The sequence below is a fragment of the Schistocerca serialis genome, chromosome 3 (assembly GCF_023864345.2).
Source record: "Schistocerca serialis cubense isolate TAMUIC-IGC-003099 chromosome 3, iqSchSeri2.2, whole genome shotgun sequence".
Classification (NCBI taxonomy): Eukaryota; Metazoa; Arthropoda; class Insecta; order Orthoptera; family Acrididae; genus Schistocerca; species Schistocerca serialis.
The window spans coordinates 358,661,629-358,680,563 of NC_064640.1; the positions used below are offsets into that span (position 1 = coordinate 358,661,629).

General features: G+C 41.2%; 1 protein-coding gene across 1 annotated transcript in view; it reads right to left on the reverse strand.

The window, feature by feature from the left end:
- LOC126470163 (katanin p60 ATPase-containing subunit A-like 1) overlaps positions 1-18,935 on the reverse strand; it is a 169,402-nt gene that overhangs the window by 78,388 nt on the left and 72,079 nt on the right. The window contains exon 3 of the mRNA XM_050097790.1: positions 11,899-12,040. Within this exon, the coding sequence (XP_049953747.1) occupies positions 11,899-12,040 (142 nt within the window). The remainder of the gene's footprint in view (positions 1-11,898; positions 12,041-18,935) is intronic.

Below are 18,935 nucleotides of genomic sequence, written 5' to 3' on the forward strand. Positions count from 1 at the left end.
TAGGTAAGTTATGTTTTTGTTTAGAACTAGTGTTCCTGCCGCACTGTATTTCATGTATAAATTGCACTACTGAAGACGATATTTCTTGGATTTAGTTCTGTATTTGCCTCTTGTTTATACAGGTTTCCATTTTCGCGTTCGGAAACGCAGAAATTGTGGGCGCAAGCAATTCGTAGAGACAAGTGCTCACCTACTGCGTACAGTACAATATGCAGCAGACACGTTACCAAAAATTGCTATAAAGTGAGGCCAGGAGCATCATTAAGACTGTTAAAAGAAGATGCCGTTCCATCCATCTTTGATTTTCCGAAACGTATTCAGAGAAAGATGACTGCAAGGCGACAATTGGTTCGTAAAGAACCTGCTAGTACTCAAGTAAGTGGAATATATTACAAGCTTTTAATTATAATAGTATAGGCCTGAACAAAATAAACGTCAATAGGCCTATATTTATAATTATTGTTTTAAGCTTGCTTATGAAGGTTTTATAATTTTGAACTGTTGTGATGAATGCAAAATTACAATGACCTCCTTTCTTGCAGGATGTAAATCACACAGGTGCACAACTGGAAAAGTCTCCTGAAGCAGTTGCTGAAAATAAAGGAATTCAGGCAAACCTCCCTTCACTATCGAAAACAGATTTAAGAAAGAAGAAAAGAAGATTGCAAATGACTGTAGGCCGACGAAACAAAAACATTTCGACAATGGCACAGCTGATTAATGAACTTAAAAAAAAGGACACCTGAACAATGATATAGAGAATCATTTAAAATTTAGTTTTAGTGGTTTTCCTTTGCACTTCATCGTTAACGAATTGGAAAACTCCATGTGTGACGAACAAGTAAGAAGATACTGAGATATTATAAAACAGTTCGCTCCGACACTACATTTTTATTCACCTAAAGCATATAGATACGTTAGATCATTATTTAGTTTGCCCCATCCAAATTGCATCAGATCTTTGATCTCATCTGTCAGCTGTGAGCCTGCTTTCATCAGTGAAGTGTTCAGTTTCTTAAAAGAAAATATAGAGAAAAAACCCTGCTTAAAAGAATGTGCTTTAATTTTTGACAATATGATGATTCATAAACAATTCTTATGGGACAATATTAAAAAAGTTAACAGTGGTTATGTAAATTTTGGTGGCATTAAGCCAGTAGATTTGAATGAACTAGCTATAGAAGCATTAGTATTCCAAATTGTTTCGTACAGAAAAAATTTAAATGTCCAGTTGCATATTTTTTTGTAAATAGTATTCGAGCTGAACTTTCAGCTGAATTAATCCATACATGCCTCCTAAAATTACATGAAGTTGGTGTAGTCGTATGGTCCGTTACTTGTGACGGCCTAGTTGTAAACCTGCAAGCTTTGAAAAACATGGGCTGCAACGATGAACCTGATAATATTATTTCGTATTTTAAGCACCCTTAAGCTGAATGCAATGTTTATGTAGTTTTGGACCATTGCCACATGCGTAAATCAACAAGAAAGGTTGAGAAACAGATTTTGCAGATAGTTGATGGTGAAGCACAGTGGAGCTACATAGTTAATTTAAATGAACTACAGGAGAGTGAAGGCTTGAAGTTTGCTAATTGAGTCACCAACTAGCATGTTAAGTTCCACAATAAGACGATGAATGTCTCTCTGGCTGCTCAAACCCTGAGTTCAAGTGTAGCAGATGCTACTGAATTTCTTGAGTCACATCAACATACAGATTTTCGAGGATCAACTGCAACTGTTACTTTTATCGGAAAAGTAGACAAACTTTTTGAGTTGTTAAATAGCAGAAATATTTTTGCTAAAGGCTTAAAACCACCTTTACATAAGTTCAACATTAATTTCTGCCATAATTATTGCAAAGAGATGGAATATTTTTTGAAGTCTATCTCCATTGAAGGTTTATCCATTCTATGGCATCCCCGTAAGACATTTGCTCTGGGTTTCTTGCTGTCTATTAAAAGTGTAGGAATGTTTGCTACAGTATGTCTTTCCCATGACATAGACCCATTTCAGCATTTTTTAACGTATAAAGTGTCTCAAGATCAACTGGAATTACTATTTTCATGTATTAGAGGTAAAAGAGGCTGGAACAATAATCCAAAATTTATTCAGTTCCAGTCAGCTCTCAAAGCCATTAAAAAATAGCATAAACTCTGGATGTAAGACTAATGTACTTGATTTTGAATCAAACAGTGTGTTTTCAATTGCTCACTTTAGGTACCGCCATGTTCAAACAGAAAATATAGTGTAAAAGATGCTTCATTGAGACAGTGTTTAGATTATTGTAGTAGACTGAATGACGTAAACCTCAGTAATTATGTTAATAATATTTTGTATTACGTAGAAGGATTTGTAGTTAAATATGTTAAAAAATTTGAAGTGTTGTGAGTGTGCTAGTTTGTTAATTTTTGGTAATGACAAAGTAAGTGACCACACATATTGTAGGAAGCCTTTGTCTGACCCAACTGCTTTCACTCAGCAGGTTTCTAGGAGAGGAATTAAGTTTGCAATTTACAAAATTATTGTTTATTGTGAGAAGAAGTTTCGTGTGTTTGCAAATGTGGAAGATTTCGGTAAAGTTTATTCCCAGTTCGTAAATTCGGTGTCTCACCATTTTTCTATCAATGAAAAAAATATTTTTGGACCTAATGCACATTCTGTAAATTCTGTATTTGACCTAGACGACATGCACGAAACAAAACTTATTAAAGAAATTGCGTCAGTATATATTGGAGTTAGATTAAGAGCAAATGCAAAAAAATGTAACAAATAAGGTCAATGGAAAAAACTGTTCTGTTCGACAGAAGCTGACAAAAATTATTTTGTTTTCAAATGTCTAACGTAAATGAAAAATATAAATTAATGTTGAACTGAAAATTATTTACTTTTAAGTTTTTTTCACCCTTTCCACAAAAGCGAGATCAAAGTATCAGAGGTTTTATCATTCCAAAACTTTTGTTTAAATAGAGGAGAATGGGGATGGTAAAAGTGGACACAAAATAATTTTAATTAAGTGATCTTTTTGTTTTGGGAAAACTGGTCTTATTTATATATATAAAAACGGTATCAACTTTTACCCTATGCCATTTCAGTTAATGTCAACACTTTACAATGGAGTAAATGTGGACAGATTGCATTTGTTTAGATTTTTCCATTTGGTGATCAAACTATTGAAGAAACATAGAATCACTTTAATGATTCTTTTAGTATGAAAACTGGTTAATCGAAATACATTAAATCTTAAAAATCTGCCTCAAATTGTTTCGAGATAAATCGTGAAATATAAAAACTATCTGTACTAGCCCCACCAACTCCCTACATAGTGCATTTTTTTTCGTATGAAGGTCGTCAGACTTCAACGAAACATGTAATAATAGTTACAATCAAATTACAGAATTGCTGTGACTTCAAGGAAGTTTTGCTTTACAGTTTTTCAGCTGATAATGTGAAGAGGATATTTTTAAACAGTAGGCTACGGTTCTTTATTTTCTGTAGGTATTTAATGCTTCCTGGTCAATTAATTGCCAGACTCAGCAATCAGGGATGTCAAAAATACTTAATTCAGATAAAATGCGATGTTTTGTGCACATAATGATGGCAAAATAAAATTTTACTCGTCTACTTGCGGGACAGCTGTATACTGACAGTTGGATAGGGAGAGACAGATATACGTTCAGCAAAATCACGGCTAAAGATGTCGAGCGTCAAGATTTCGTAACACATATAGTCCAGTAAAACTGTCAGAAAAAAGCCTGTTCCTTGCAAAAGGTGGGGTAGAAGATTTTATTTTTTTAACTCGTTCATATTGTTAGAAAGGTTACAAAACTAAGTTTTGCCAACAAAATTTCTCGTGGGAAAACTTTCTGCAGTTAAAAAACTTCGAAAATTTCATACTTTTTCAATTTTCTCAAAATACCTCAGTTTCATTTGCTCCTATCGCTTTAACGTCTATTTTCTTTTTTAAAGAGCACAAAATTCTCTACAAATTTGGTTCTTACCATTTTTTTCTACTCCCAGTATCTAAGGCGCTACAGCGCGTCAAAAATTACCAATTTTTCAAATTTTGAGCAAAGTGGCAAATTACCTAATTTTTGAACACTGTTATTTCAGTTTCTATATGTGTAGTATAAACATATTACTCATCATGTTATTCATTGGAATATACCATCTCACTCTGCTGCAGGGCCAGGACAAACAGCATCATATTCAGTAACTACGAACACATTCACGTCGGATTGCGTGAAGTTTATTTATGTTACAATATGTAATACGATTGCATGCAGGTGCCATACATTTTCTACAGTTGATTGACGTTAATGATCAGTTATAAGAAAAAGTGTGTAGGAATTGTTCTTTAGCGGGCAAAAGCGTATTTATTCTTTTGCGGGCGGAAGGCAATTATCTCTGGTGATTGTCCACAGCGCGCTGACAGCTATTAGCACACAACAATAAGGGTCTTACAGTTTAGAGTCGCTTCCATTCAGTATATGTTGTGGTGCTGAAAATGAGTATGTCTGACATGAATTTGTGTTTCATTTGCGAAAAAACTGTGGTGAGAGGTGGACGCAATGTGAAAAAGAAGCCGGCCGGTGTGGCCGTGCGGTTCTAGGCGCTTCAGTCTGGAACCGTGCGACCGCTACGGTCGTAGGTTCGAATCATGCCTCGGGCATGGATGTGTGTGATGTCCTTAGGTTAGTTAGGTTTAAGTAGTTCTAAGTTCTAGGGGACTGATGGTAAGTCTCATAGTGCTCAGAGCCATTTGAACCATTTGTGAAAAAGAAAGGACTGAGCACACTTATCGATTGTAGTGCTAAACGCAGAGAGTCTGCCCACACCCGTTTTTGAAAACGCTCAGTGAAGTGATGTTGCGTGAAGCATGCTACAAGAAGTACATTAATGAGAGAATGATAGCAGCTAGCCTTCTACATCCTCAGGAACCAACAGGCGTGCTACGTCGGTCGCAGGAAAAAGGTCAGTTCAATTTCTAAGAGAAATGCTTCTTATTTGCAAAAGGCAATTCTGATGACTTTTTAACCAAGCAGTTAAGATTGCCATAAGCCAAACGAAATTTTGTTTACAAAGTAATGAAATTGGAAGTGCAATCGACAGTATTAGAACAGGCTAAACGACGTGGTGATGAATTTGGTCAACAAGTGATAGAGCGGATTCAAAATGTAAATGATTTGGTTGCTGCAGATGGGCGATACCATAGATTTTGCTACAGAAAGTTCTTTCACCGTGTTTCAGCTACTGGACAGAATCGAGGTAACCGACCTGCAACACAAGTAGATGAAGGCATGGAGGCTATATTTGCCTACCTGGAAACCAGTACGGAAGAATGTTAGTTTTCTATGGACGATCTGTTAGAGCAAATACCCACATCATCTCGTCCGGATATTCGAACTGTCAAGGCTCGCCTTTTCCAGAAATATGGTGACGATTTGGTGATGGCAGAAACAGCTTCAAAGCCAGGCACAAGAAGATGCTGACGTTATGATTGTAACATCTGGCATTTCAAGAACCAAAGATTTTGGAAGTGTTGTCATTGTAGGAGATGATGTTGATCTGCTTTTGCTCATGACCGGTTTGGGGCAAGGCATTGAAAACTTATTTTTCTTAAAGCCCGGAAGAGGAAATGCAGAAGACAAGTGGTTTTCCACTGCATCTTACAAGTTTGACAGTGAATATATTCTGTTCACTCACGCCTTTAGCGGATGTGGTGCAACATCCGCTTTTTTTGGTCAAGGACAAATTAGGTGCTGCAATATTGTTGCGAAAAATGAACACCTAACCTCAGCACTTTGGACGTTCAATAAACCACATGCTACCAGTGAAGAAATAATAACAGCAGGAGAACAGGTTACTATCGCATTGTATAGTGGAGGTGTCAGCAGTTCCGACACACTAGACCATTTGCGGTACCAGCTATTCGCCAAGTCTGCCACAAAAAGCAAACTGAATCTTGCACGGTTGCCATCTACACAAGATACTGCACAACATCATTCGTTGCGGACTTACCAACAAGTCCAAAGTTGGATGGGAAACTGGAAACCTCCTGAGAAATGGGGCTGGAATCACAGTGACCACGGTCCAATATTCGTTATAATGAGCCAAGATCCAGCACCTGAAGCACTTCTTCACATTGTTTCATGCTCATGCAAGCTGAACTGTGGCGAAGCGCGCTCCTGCAGAAAAGCGGGTTTGAAATGTTCTTCAATTTGCAAGAAGTGTATTGGGGTCCACTGCGAAAACGTGCCAAAATTTTTATATGAAGACAGTGAAGAAGATGTTGAGGATGTTGAGGAAACCGCTGACGAAATCAACGAACTTGCTGAGGCTGACTCGCTGTTTAAAGAAGAGGTCAATCTGGGATCAACTCTATGTACAGACCCTGAATCCGTAACTCAAAGTATTTCTGGTGACACTGAGGAACCTGGCCCATCAAAACGTTGGAAGTGATGCTCATACCTGTGTCAAGTGCGCTAAAGTGCGATATTACAAGTATTACAAACCCAGAATTGTCAACATTTCTTAGTAACTGACAATGTATTTTAATTGTAATAAAGCTACTTATTTTTAATGTCAACTGTGTGGCCTTTATACACAAGAATAATTACCTACCTAATTAGGTGGCCTATTGCACTAATAATAGTTCAGTTTCCTGAGACAATTTATTTTGTGTGTGTGAGTGTGTGTGTGTGTGTGTGTGTGTGTGTGTCTTTAATGATGCACATTTATATTTATAGTTTTACAAATACCAGGGCTGAGGTGGCCCATAGTGAACTTCAGGTAGTGATGTAAGAATCACAATAGTTGGTTGCCCAGCAATCCTCATGTTGCATACAGAGAAATTGAATACCTGAAAGTGAGGTGGTAAATTCCAACATATAGCATGATGTATCGTGTATTTATACTACACAAACAGAAACTGAAAAAATAGTGTTAAAAAATAAGGTATGTTGGCACTATGCTCAAAATTTGAAAAATTGGTATTTTTTGACGCGCTGTAGCGCCTTAGATACTGGGAGTAGAAAAAAATGGTAAGAATCAAATTTGTAGAGAATTTTGTGCTCTTTAAAAAAGAAAATAGACGTTAAAGCAATAGGAGCAAATGAAACTGAGATATTTTGAAAAAACTGAAAAAAGTCTGAAATTTTCGAAGTTTTTTGACTGCAGAAAGCTTTCCCAAGAGTAATTTTGTTGGCAACACTTGGTTTTGCAACCTTTCCAACAATATGAAGGAGTTAAAAAAATGAAATCTTCTACCCCACCTTTTGCAAGGTATATCTGCAATTTGACTGGATTAATAGTGCTGCCTCTAGATTTTTCTTCTTTGAGCTCACTTGTCTCACCTTAGGAGTTCGGATGTTAAATCATCATCTACATCTATACTCCGCGAGCCACCTTACGGTGTGTGGCGGAGGGTACTTATTGTACCACTATCTGATCCCCCCTTCCCTGTTCCATTCACGAATTGTGCGTGGGAAGAACGACTGCTTGTAAGTCTCCGTATTTGCTCTAATTTCTCGGATCTTTTCGTTGTGATCATTACGCGAGATATATGTGGGCGGTAGTAACATGTTGCCCATCTCTTCCCGGAATGTGCTCTCTCGTAATTTCGATAATAAACCTCTCCGTATTGCGTAACGCCTTTCTTGAAGTGTCCGCCACTGGAGCTTGTTCAGCATCTCCGTAACGCTCTCGCGCTGACTAAATGTCCCCATGACGAATCGCGCTGCTTTTCGCTGGATCATGTCTATCTCTTCTATTAATCCAACCTGGTAAGGGTCCCATACTGATGAGCAATACTCAAGAATCGGTCGAACAAGCGTTTTGTAAGCTACTTCTTTCGTCGATGAGTCACATTTTCTTAGAATTCTTCCTATGAATCTCAACCTGGCGCCTGCTTTTCCCACTATTTGTTTTATGTGATCATTCCACTTCAGATCGCTCCGGATAGTAACTCCTAAGTATTTTACGGTCGTTACCGCTTCCAATGATTTACCACCTATGGCATAATCGTACTGGAATGGATTTCTGCCCCTATGTATGCGCATTATATTACATTTATCTACGTTTAGGGAAAGCTGCCAGCTGTCGCACCATGCATTAATCCTCTGCAGGTCCTCCTGGAGTACGTACGAGTCTTCTGATGTTGCTACTTTCTTGTAGACAACCGTGTCATCTGCAAATAGCCTCACGGAGCTACCGATGTTGTCAACTAAGTCATTTATGTATATTGTAAACAATAAAGGTCCTATCACGCTTCCCTGCGGTTCTCCCGAAATTACCTCTACATCTGCAGATTTTGAACCGTTAAGAATGACATGTTGTGTTCTTTCTTCTAAGAAATCCTGAATCCAATCACAAACCTGGTCCGATATTCCGTAAGCTCGTATTTTTTTCACTAAACGTAAGTGCGGAACCGTATCAAATGCCTTCCTGAAGTCCAGGAATACGGCATCAATCTGCTCGCCAGTGTCTACGGCACTGTGAATTTCTTGGGCAAATAGGGCGAGCTGAGTTTCACATGATCTCTGTTTGCGGAATCCATGTTGGTTATGATGAAGGAGATTTGTATTATCTAAGAACGTCATAATACGAGAACACAAAACATGTTCCATTATTCTACAACAGATTGACGTAAGCGAAATAGGCCTATAATTATTCGCATCTGATTTATGACCCTTCTTGAAAATGGGAACGACATGCGCTTTCTTCCAGTCGCTAGGTACTTTACGTTCTTCCAGCGATCTACGATAAATTGCTGATAGAAAGGGGGCAAGTTCTTTAGCATAATCACTGTAGAATCTTAAGGGTATCTCGTCTGGTCCGGATGCTTTTCCGCTACTAAGTGATAGCAGTTGTTTTTCAATTCCGATATCGTTTATTTCAATATTTTCCATTTTGGCGTCCGTGCGGCGGCTGAAGTCAGGGACCGTGTTACGATTTTCCGCAGTGAAACAGTTTCGGAACACTGAATTCAGTATTTCTGCCTTTCTTCGGTCGTCCTCTGTTTCGGTGCCATCGTGGTCAACGAGTGACTGAATAGGGGATTTAGATCCGCTTACCGATTTTACATATGACCAAAACTTTTTAGGGTTCTTGTTTAGATTGTTTGCCAATGTTTTATGTTCGAATTCGTTGAATGCTTCTCTCATTGCTCTCTTTACGCTCTTTTTCGCTTCGTTCAGCTTTTCCTTATCAGCTATGATTCGACTACTCTTAAACCTATGATGAAGCTTTCTTTGTTTCCGTAGTACCTTTCGTACATGATTGTTATACCACGGTGGATCTTTCCCCTCGCTTTGGACCTTAGTCGGTACGAACTTATCTAAGGCGTACTGGACGATGTTTCTGAATTTTTTCCATTTTTGTTCCACATCCTCTTCCTCAGAAATGAACGTTTGATGGTGGTCACTCAGATATTCTGCGATTTGTGCCCTATCACTCTTGTTAAGCAAATATGTTTTCCTTCCTTTCTTGGCATTTCTTATTACACTTGTAGTCATTGATGCAACCACTGACTTATGATCACTGATACCCTCTTCTACATTCACGGAGTCGAAAAGTTCCGGTCTATTTGTTGCTAAGAGGTCTAAAACGTTAGCTTCACGAGTTGGTTCTCTAACTATCTGCTCGAAGTAATTCTCGGACAAGGCAGTCAGGATAATGTCACAAGAGTCTCTGTCCCTGGCTCCAGTTCTGATTGTGTGACTATCCCATTCTATACCTGGTAGATTGAAGTCTCCCCCTATTACAATAGTATGATCACGAAACTTCTTCACGACGTTCTGCAGGTTCTCTCTGAGGCGCTCAACTACTACGGTTGCTGATGCAGGTGGTCTATAGAAGCATCCGACTATCATATCTGACCCACCTGATACTTAACTTAACCCAGATTATTTCACATTCGCATTCGCTAATAACTTCACTGGATATTATTGAATTCTTTACTGCTATAAATACTCCTCCACCATTGGCGTTTATCCTATCCTTGCGGTATATATTCCATTCTGTGTCTAGGATTTCGTTACTGTTCACTTCCGGTTTTAACCAACTTTCCGTTCCTAATACTATATGCGCACTATTTCCTTCAATAAGAGATACTAATTCAGGAACCTTGCCCTGGATACTCCTGCAGTTTACCAATATTACGTTAACTTTTCCTGTTTTTGGTCTCTGAGGACGGACGTTCTTTATCAACGATGATAATGTCCTCTCTGGTAAGCCGTCAGGTATTTTATCGTTTCGCCCAAGGGGGGGTCCCTCTAAACTAAAAAACCCCCGTGTGCACGCCACACGTACTCTGCTACCCTAGTAGCTGCTTCCGGTGTGTAATGCACGCCTGACCTGTCTAGGGGGGCCCTACAGTTCTCCACCCAATAACGGAGGTCGATGAATTTGCAACCATTATAGTCGCAGAGTCGTCTGAGCCTCTGGTTTAGACCCTCCACACGGCTCCAAACCAGAGGACCGCGATCGACTCTGGGCACTATGCTGTCCTCGTGTGTGTGTGTGTGTGTGTGTGTGTGTGTGTGTGTGTGTGTATTTGAACATCATACTGTAACTCGTTCTCTGGAAGCTACTCTGCAGGTGAAGTGCAACATAACTCTGATGGAGAGCGTCATGCATTATCATCTCGCTCCTCAGAACTTTTCACTCGCAGAGGGTTAAAGTTACTTTTCGTCAACGTAACATTATAGAAGCGGAAATTTTGACGGGAAATAACACAGGCGAGTGAGTGTTCATACCCTGAATCTCACTTATTCCTGTCAATTCACGATTTCGCTTTAAACATGTACAATTCTTCGTAAGCTTATGTTATGCCATGACCGTAAACAAAGTACGAGGCCAGACGCTGTGTGTTGTGGGTATTGACCTTATTGTCAGCTGCTTTTTCATTGGCAACTCTATGTGACTCTCTCCTGTATTAGTCAAGTAAACAACCTCTCCGTTCATGTCTCGTATCATATTACTTCAAACAGTGTATACATCGAAGTCTTGCCGCGCGGAGTGGCCGCGTGGTTTGAGGCGCCATGCACAGATTGCGCGGCCCCTCCCGTCGGAGGTTCGAGTCCTCCCTCGGGCATGTGTGTGTGTGTGTGTGTGTGTGTGTGTGTGTGTGTGTGTGTGTGTGTATTTGAACATCGAAACCTTATGCGACAAAAAATTCCGCACGTACGAAGTCTCGGGCACAGGTGTAAATGAATACCGAAGAAATGCTGGGTTTCTCAGCTAGCATTACATAAAGGTTGTCACAGTTTTCCACTGAAACTATAATCTCCACTTTTACACCATATACATATGCGGTAAAATATTTCATTCACCTTTCATTGCCAGTCTTCAAATTACACGTTATATGGATGTTTTCAACTGTGGTTCAGTTTCGATACATTAGATAATCTTTAGAAGTAGTATGGTCACGTTTGAATTCAGTCGTTTACTCCTGATCCCTTGAAAATGAAGAAACTCAGTCCTTATAAGCCTTCATCAATCTTAGACGAATTGCCACTGCCGATTTCTAAAATAGTAGGAAAGATTAACCCTATAATATTTACGGTGAACCAGTATTCCATTTCGACAACTGCAACAAAACATGTACGACTGCTATAAAAAGCTGCACAAAGAACAATTCTGCATATCAAGTTCATATTCAACTTACACGTATTAACATAAGAAATACAAAATGTCATTGATATGTAAGTCGTATTTGTGGTAGGCCGAGAAAATTTCACCTGTGACCACAGAGTAGAATGTCAGCTCACACAGCTGTACTTTAGCTCTGTTTAATGTAGTGTAGCTTAGATCTTAGAGCAGTGCAATAGAATTACAAGAAAATACTAGTCCAGGAAACATTACTCGTGCGGCGATTGAATTTGGTGTCCGTGGACGTACCGTGCTTGAGGTGTTATTGCAGGTAAAGCTGGCTGCAAATCTGGATCCCGTCTGCGAAGTGAGGCTACCCACTGGTCGGCTGGCATTCTATTGAACCCAGATGGCGCTTCACTTTTCTGTGTAGAGGTGTTTGAAGTATGACCTGTTTGGAGTCAGAGTACACCAACAAAGGACTTGTAATGAATTGTTACATAAACATATAATAGAGTTATGTTCTATGCAAATCAGAAAATTACAATACTTTCATTTAAACAGTGGTCCTGTTACTTTATTTATTAAATACTAGGGACGTTCAGTAAGTAAAGCAACTTATTTTTTTCTGAAAGCAGGTTGGTTTTATTCGGGATTCCAATACACCATATTATTTCTCCACTCTCTTGGCTATATAACCCTATTTTTTTAACATAATCTCCTTTCAATGCGGTAATCTTACGCCACCCTACTGGGAGGGCCTGTAAGCTCCCATGGTAGCACTCCACTGGTGTAAGTTAGGACCAACGTCTTGCTGTGTCATAACCTCCACATCATCCACATCATCCTGTGGAGTGCATCCATCATTAGCCATAGATGGAAGCTCTTTATGGTCTTCTATTAGGTGACGCGAAACCCTGTGGGCACAAACCTCTGAGTACCCCAGATGGTGGACAACTGTGTCAGCACTACCAACAGAGACGTTCAGTTGAGTAGCGAAGTGTTTGTGATCCGTCGATAACCTCGAATGAGAATGTCTGCGTGTTCCAGTATTGTAGGAGTCACAGATGTGTGCGGTTAGCCGGTACGGATGAGATGAAACAGCTTTGCACGACCTCGTTGCGATGATGACAGATGCCTAGCTTAACAAGTCACCGTGCCTTAGTCACAGCCAGGTCTCCGTAGGCATACTACAAGCACCTATGAGCATCTGCGATGCTCTGGTTTTCCGCCAAAAGAAACTCAGTGACAGCTTTCTGCTTAGAACGCGACTCACCAGGAAAGTACTTGGGCCCGAACAAACACAAATACACCAAAATCGTGTGAGAAATAATGTAAAGGTCTGTTGTTGCACTAGTGATACTCCCGCATCTGCAAAACTCTGCAGTCGTCCGTTAGAGGCCTCTGCGTATGCCATGCCGCATTGCACACTGACCTGCCGGTACGCCAGTCGGGACCAGTAGGGACGGTGCGGTGTGCCTCTGAAGTTGCGTTTTGTGACATTATTTGTGTATTGAAGCGTCAGATGGCTCGGCGATTGGTAATCAATCCTGCTAATGTATTGCGATTGGTTGAGATGAAGTTACGAAGAACCCTTTTTCGTGAAGATGGTACTGGTGTAGAAGACGAATCAAATGGTTCAAATGGCTCTGAGCACTATGCGACTTAACTTCTGAGGTCATCAGTCCCCTAGAACTTAGAACTACTTAAACCCAACTAACCTAAGGACATCACACACATCCATTCCCGAGGCAGGATTCGAACCTGCGACCGTAGCGGTCGCGCGGTTCCAGACCGTAGCGCCTATAACCGCTCGGCTACCCCGGCCGGCAGAAGACGATCATTCGCATGTTTTCTGGTATCTGTTATAGTGCAGAAATATGAGCATAAGTTAAAAACAGATACTGTTGTAACACTAACACATAATGATGATGATAGGAATGATAATGACGAACAACTCATTGCAAACGGTAGTGCTACGGCAAGTGCGGGAAGAGGCGATGGAAGCAGTGACAGTGAATACCAACTGTCTCCCAAGCAGAAGGTTAAAGTTGAAAGTATCATCACGGCGTTTGATGACAACACACTGGAGAACATATACGATGATTATTACGTAAGAGGTTTCGACACATACGACAAGCTTCTGAAAAGATACCCTAAACTGAAGTCTAAAAGCAATATTAAAAACATACTGGATTACGTGGCAAAGAAAAGAGAAGGAAATACAGTTTTCAAAGGAAATCGTACACTGCTGTTCAAGACCATCAAGGAGCGTGTAATGGCGAAATTCGATGAAGCGCGAGAATGCGGTTCCGCCGTTCACTATTGGCATTTACAACATTGGGCATTGGACGTAGCCCGAAATCTCGGGTGTAGAAACTTTACAGTTTCACTAGGATTTATTACTAATTTGAAAAAGGAGTTTAGGATAACATCACGCCGTATCACTGTGCTCCAAGCACGAAAAGATAAGGATGACGAAGAAGAGCTGATTGACAGAGCTCAAACGTTTGTTGCTGACGTCAATGAGCATATCACGAGAGAAAATATCGATATTAGTTCTGTATGGAACTGTGATCAGAGTCAGCTCAGCTATGAACTTTCTTGTGACAGAACACTATCCATGAAAGGGGAGAGAAACACTGTCGCGGTGTTGCAATCAGTTAACTGTGCAACACATAGTTACACGATCGATATTGCTATATCAATGGACGGACGATTGGCAGACAAACTCTATATTTCCTTCCACGAATCCAGTGGAAAGTTTGGACCCCGCGTGTCAAGGGAAATAGAAACGCGGTGCCCTCCAAATGTCGTCGTCGATGCAAGTGTGATGGGAAGATGACGAAACAACATCTGAAGACGTTTTTTCTGTCAGTTTTGAATCCACATTTGTCGAGAAAGTCATTAGTACTTTGTGACTCCTGGTCTGGACATAAGGATGAACGAGTACTACTGGAAGCATCTGGTGGAAAACATGTAGATTTAAAAATCATTCCGCCTAAAACTACAAAATATGCACAACCTCTGGATGTGTATTTCTTCAGGCAATATAAAACATATGCCAAGACAATAACAGACTACATTAAACTACGTTCCAGTAATATGCAGCCGAAATTGCACAGCTGATTCTTTATCATGAATATGCATTCTGTCATTTACAATAACTTATCTGCGGGAGTATACAGACCAAAGCTTCGTTACACGTGGCAGAACGCTGGCTATGATACTGGTGAACCATCCAACAACTTCAAAAGTGTCACTGACGTGGCCTTCAACACTGATATTATAGAATGTGCAAATACGCCATGCGATCAACTTGCATTTCTTCACTGTGCGTTTTGCAGTCATTCGTATTGCTCGGAGCATTTTATTGACATTCCGCATTTACATTTATAGTTAAGATTGCTGCATTGCGTATGGCGTCTACAATTACATCTACAGTGATATCTAGAGCATGACTGCAGAGTTTTGCAGAAAAACGACACCCACCAGCACATTCAGTGGTACATAATGGTCCTGTAACCAAACGTTCATACAGATCTGTTTGTTCGAGCCCAAGTACTTTCCTGGTCAGTTACCGATATAGTTTAGAAGGTTGCGTACAGGGGCACCATCTATCGGAACGTCATGAACTATATGGGCTGAAGCGGAAATATTCCACAATGTCCCACAACAAATTCCACATTTTTTCATCTGAAATTGGCCGAAAAAAGTGTCGTATTGCTTATCTATCACCCCTCTTATGTTACAACTTATTAAAATAAACAAAGAAAGAGAACAAGATTCCACTTAGAATGAGCTTTTCTGTCTCACTACCTCAGAGTAGCTAGAGCGAAATAAGGAAGACGAATGAAACAAATATTGCCATAATTAAAAATTTGTACTCACCCCCCGCCCATTGCCATGCCTCTATCACTGTATCCCTCCTTCTCTCCACCTCCACACCCTCCATCTCCTTCATCAGGGCAATTTCCAGCGCCTCCCCCTCCCGGATGATGAACTTCGCCGTAACATCTACCCTTCCTTCCAACTATAACCTGGCCTTGCCCCCCCCCCCTCCCCAGAGCCCCCTTTTTCCTCTTCCCTCCTTCTCCCAGAGCGGATTTTCCTCCTTCCGCCCCCCCCCCCCCCCGAGACCCTGCACCCCATACTTGCCTCTTTCCTTCCCACATCCCTCCCTACCTGGCCCTCTTCGGCGCGCCCCCGTCGATCTCCCCCCCTCTCTTCCCCTCCCACCCTCCCGGTCTCCCTCATCTCCTTGCACCTGGCAGATCCACCGTTTTGATCATCTTGATCATCGTCAGAGTACCACGTCAGTGTTGTGTTTAGTGCTGTTTCTCCTGTGCGTCGAGAGGTGTGATTTTAATTGTGTGCTGGCATTGTACTTCGTGTCACTGTCAGTGTTTGTTTGTGCAACGCCATCCGGCGATACTTTTATGCTCTGGTCATACAATGCCTTGTGTTCTTTTAACTGTCCCAGTGTGTAGTTTTTTGTGTGCACTACTTTTTTACAGTTTTTATCTCCATTTTACAGTCGCCCCTTTTTTGTCTATTGTCTTCCATGATGTTCCCCCTTTTTTAAATCTATGTTCATCATGTTTTCTCCTTTTTATATTTTTAAATGTCTTCTATTGTTTGTTCTATGTCTTTCGGCTGAAGAGCAGCGCATATGCTGCCGCCAGCCCACACCGATGGGGAATTGAAATACAATAAAGGGGGAAAAAAATTTGTACTCATTTCTCTGTCACCTGTAGTACCTTTAATGCATCCTTATACTGAGCTGAAAATGTACATTTTCTGTCAAAATAAGTTCAGATTTGATTTCTCTCCGCTGTTGTATTTTCATACGTGCTTTGTAGGAAAAAATGACAGCCTTCCAGTTTTCCGAGAAATTGATTTGTATGTGACAGCCCTGCGGTAACTTATATGACAAGTAATTTTCTATATTTGAAGCTATCCACAGCAAAGTACTAGAATAGCAGGTCATAAATTAGATGTAGGCATTTGCAGCATGTTAGTGCAAGAAAAAATGCACAATGGAGTGACAGCACTACGTGACTTTCGTAACATTACCTAGAAACAGTATCAGCGTTTGTTTGTGTGGCCATCTTCCGCAGCAAACATATAAATACTTGTTTTGCAAACCAAACTGCCTTTTCCTGCTGCTCTGACGTGAAGTGAGCTACAGAAACAGCACGTTTGACATTGCTAACACTAGTGGAATCCAATTGGTAATTCGGTTCTAGGAGAGTAACTGCTCTCCCAAGTACTAGTACTATAAAAACCAAGGAAAAGAGACTGTGAACACAGTTTTGTCGAGAGACAAAACTGCAGTTCGCCGCACGGGATTAGCCGAGTGGTCTGAGGCGCTGCAGTCATGGACTGTGCGGCTGGTCCCGGCGGAGGTTCGAGTCCTCCCTCGGGCATGGGTGTGTGTGTTTATCCTTAGGATGATTTAGGTTACGTAATGTGTAAGCTTAGGGACTGATGCCCTTAACAGTAAAGTCCTATAAGACTTCACACACATCCAAACATTTTTGAGAACTGCAGTTCTAGGGACTAAGACACACTTCCTGAAAATAAAACAACAGTAACGAAAAGAAGGCACAGTGGAGCAGCCTCAGAGAGAACAAGAAGCAAGGCTTAGAGTTTAACGACCCATTGACGTTAAAGCCGTTAGAGACAGCGCAGTAAATCATTTAGAAAAGAATGAGGGTGAGAAATGTGACCTACTTGAGAATCCTGTCTCGGCATTTACCTAAAGGGAAACCAGCTAAAACTTAGACTAGGATGGCTCGAAAGGGGCTTGAGTTAAGGTTACTCACTGCGCCACATTACCCATTCAACATGCATTGAAAGGCAAAGATCAGTAGCTTCCTGTGACTCGTGATGGTTTTCCATGACTAAGAAATGTATAGAGGTAGCGATGTAACTAAGAAATGCCACGAAGAGTGGTAGTGTAATGATTTCCGAGGAGTACTTTTGATCCTTGCAGTCCTACAGTCAGAGGGTGAAATTCATTGTGTTGCAGTAACTCACAAGCTTGACTATGTTTGAAGCGGTGATAAGATGGTTCAAATGGTTCAAATGGCTCTGAGCACTATGGGACTCAACTGCTGAGGTCATTAGTCCCCTAGAACTTAGAACTAGTTAAACCTAACTAACCTAAGGACATCACAAACATCCATGCCCGAGGCAGGATTCGAACCTGCGACCGTAGTGATCTTGCGGTTCCAGACTGCAGCGCCTTAAACCGCACGGCCACTTCGGCCGGGCCGGCCGAAGTGGCCGTGCGGTTAAAGGCGCTGCAGTCTGGAACCGCAAGATCGCTACGGTCGCAGGTTCGAATCCTGCCTCGGGCATGGATGTTTGTGATGTCCTTAGGTTAGTTAGGTTTAACTAGTTCTAAGTTCTAGGGGACTAATGACCTCAGCAGTTGAGTCCCATAGTGCTCAGAGCCATTTGAACCACTTCGGCCGGCTCGGTGATAAGACACAGAGGTAAGAATGTACACTGATAAGCCAAAACATTAAGACCATTTGTTTACTTGCGTGTTGGTCCACCTGTAGATCGCAATACACCGCCGATTCTGCGTGTCATGGTTCGACAAGACTTGGTAGGTGTCTTGATGCATGTATCGACAGACGTCTATCCACAGGTGACGCAGTTCCTACAAATAACGGGATGGTGGTTTTTGGGCGAGGAGCTGATGCTCGACTGCATCCCAGATATTTTCCATCAGGTTCAGAACAAGCAAATTTGCCGGTCAAGTTGCGTTGCGACAAGGACAGTTACAGAGCTCGAAGGTATCGTCGCCGTCAGTGAAGACATCAAACAAGAAGGAATACAGGTTTTCCATAACAATGTTCACGCATACCATACCTGTCACCGTGTGTTCGACTACTATCACAGATCCCGTGGAAGCCCAGGTGAATGTCCCCCATAGGATAATACTGCCTGCGACCATGGCCCATTGCTTGCTTCGTGCATACTAGCTGCCACAAGATAGTATGAGTCATCCGACCGGTCGACACGTTTCCAACGATCCACGGTCTAATTTCGATGATAACTTGCCCACAGTAATCGTAACTGACGATGTTGTTGGATCAACATGGGAAGACGTAGGAGTCGTCTGCTGCAGAACCCTATGTTCAGCAATGTGCGCTCAACAGTGTGTTCTGAAGAACTTGAGCCTGCATCATCACTGTACTCTGTACTCAGATCTGCCACATGTTGTTGTTGTTGTGGTCTTCAGTCCTGAGACTGGTTTGATGCAGCTCTCCATGCTACTCTATCCTGTGCAAGCTTCTTCATCTCCCAGTAACTACTGCAACCTACATCCT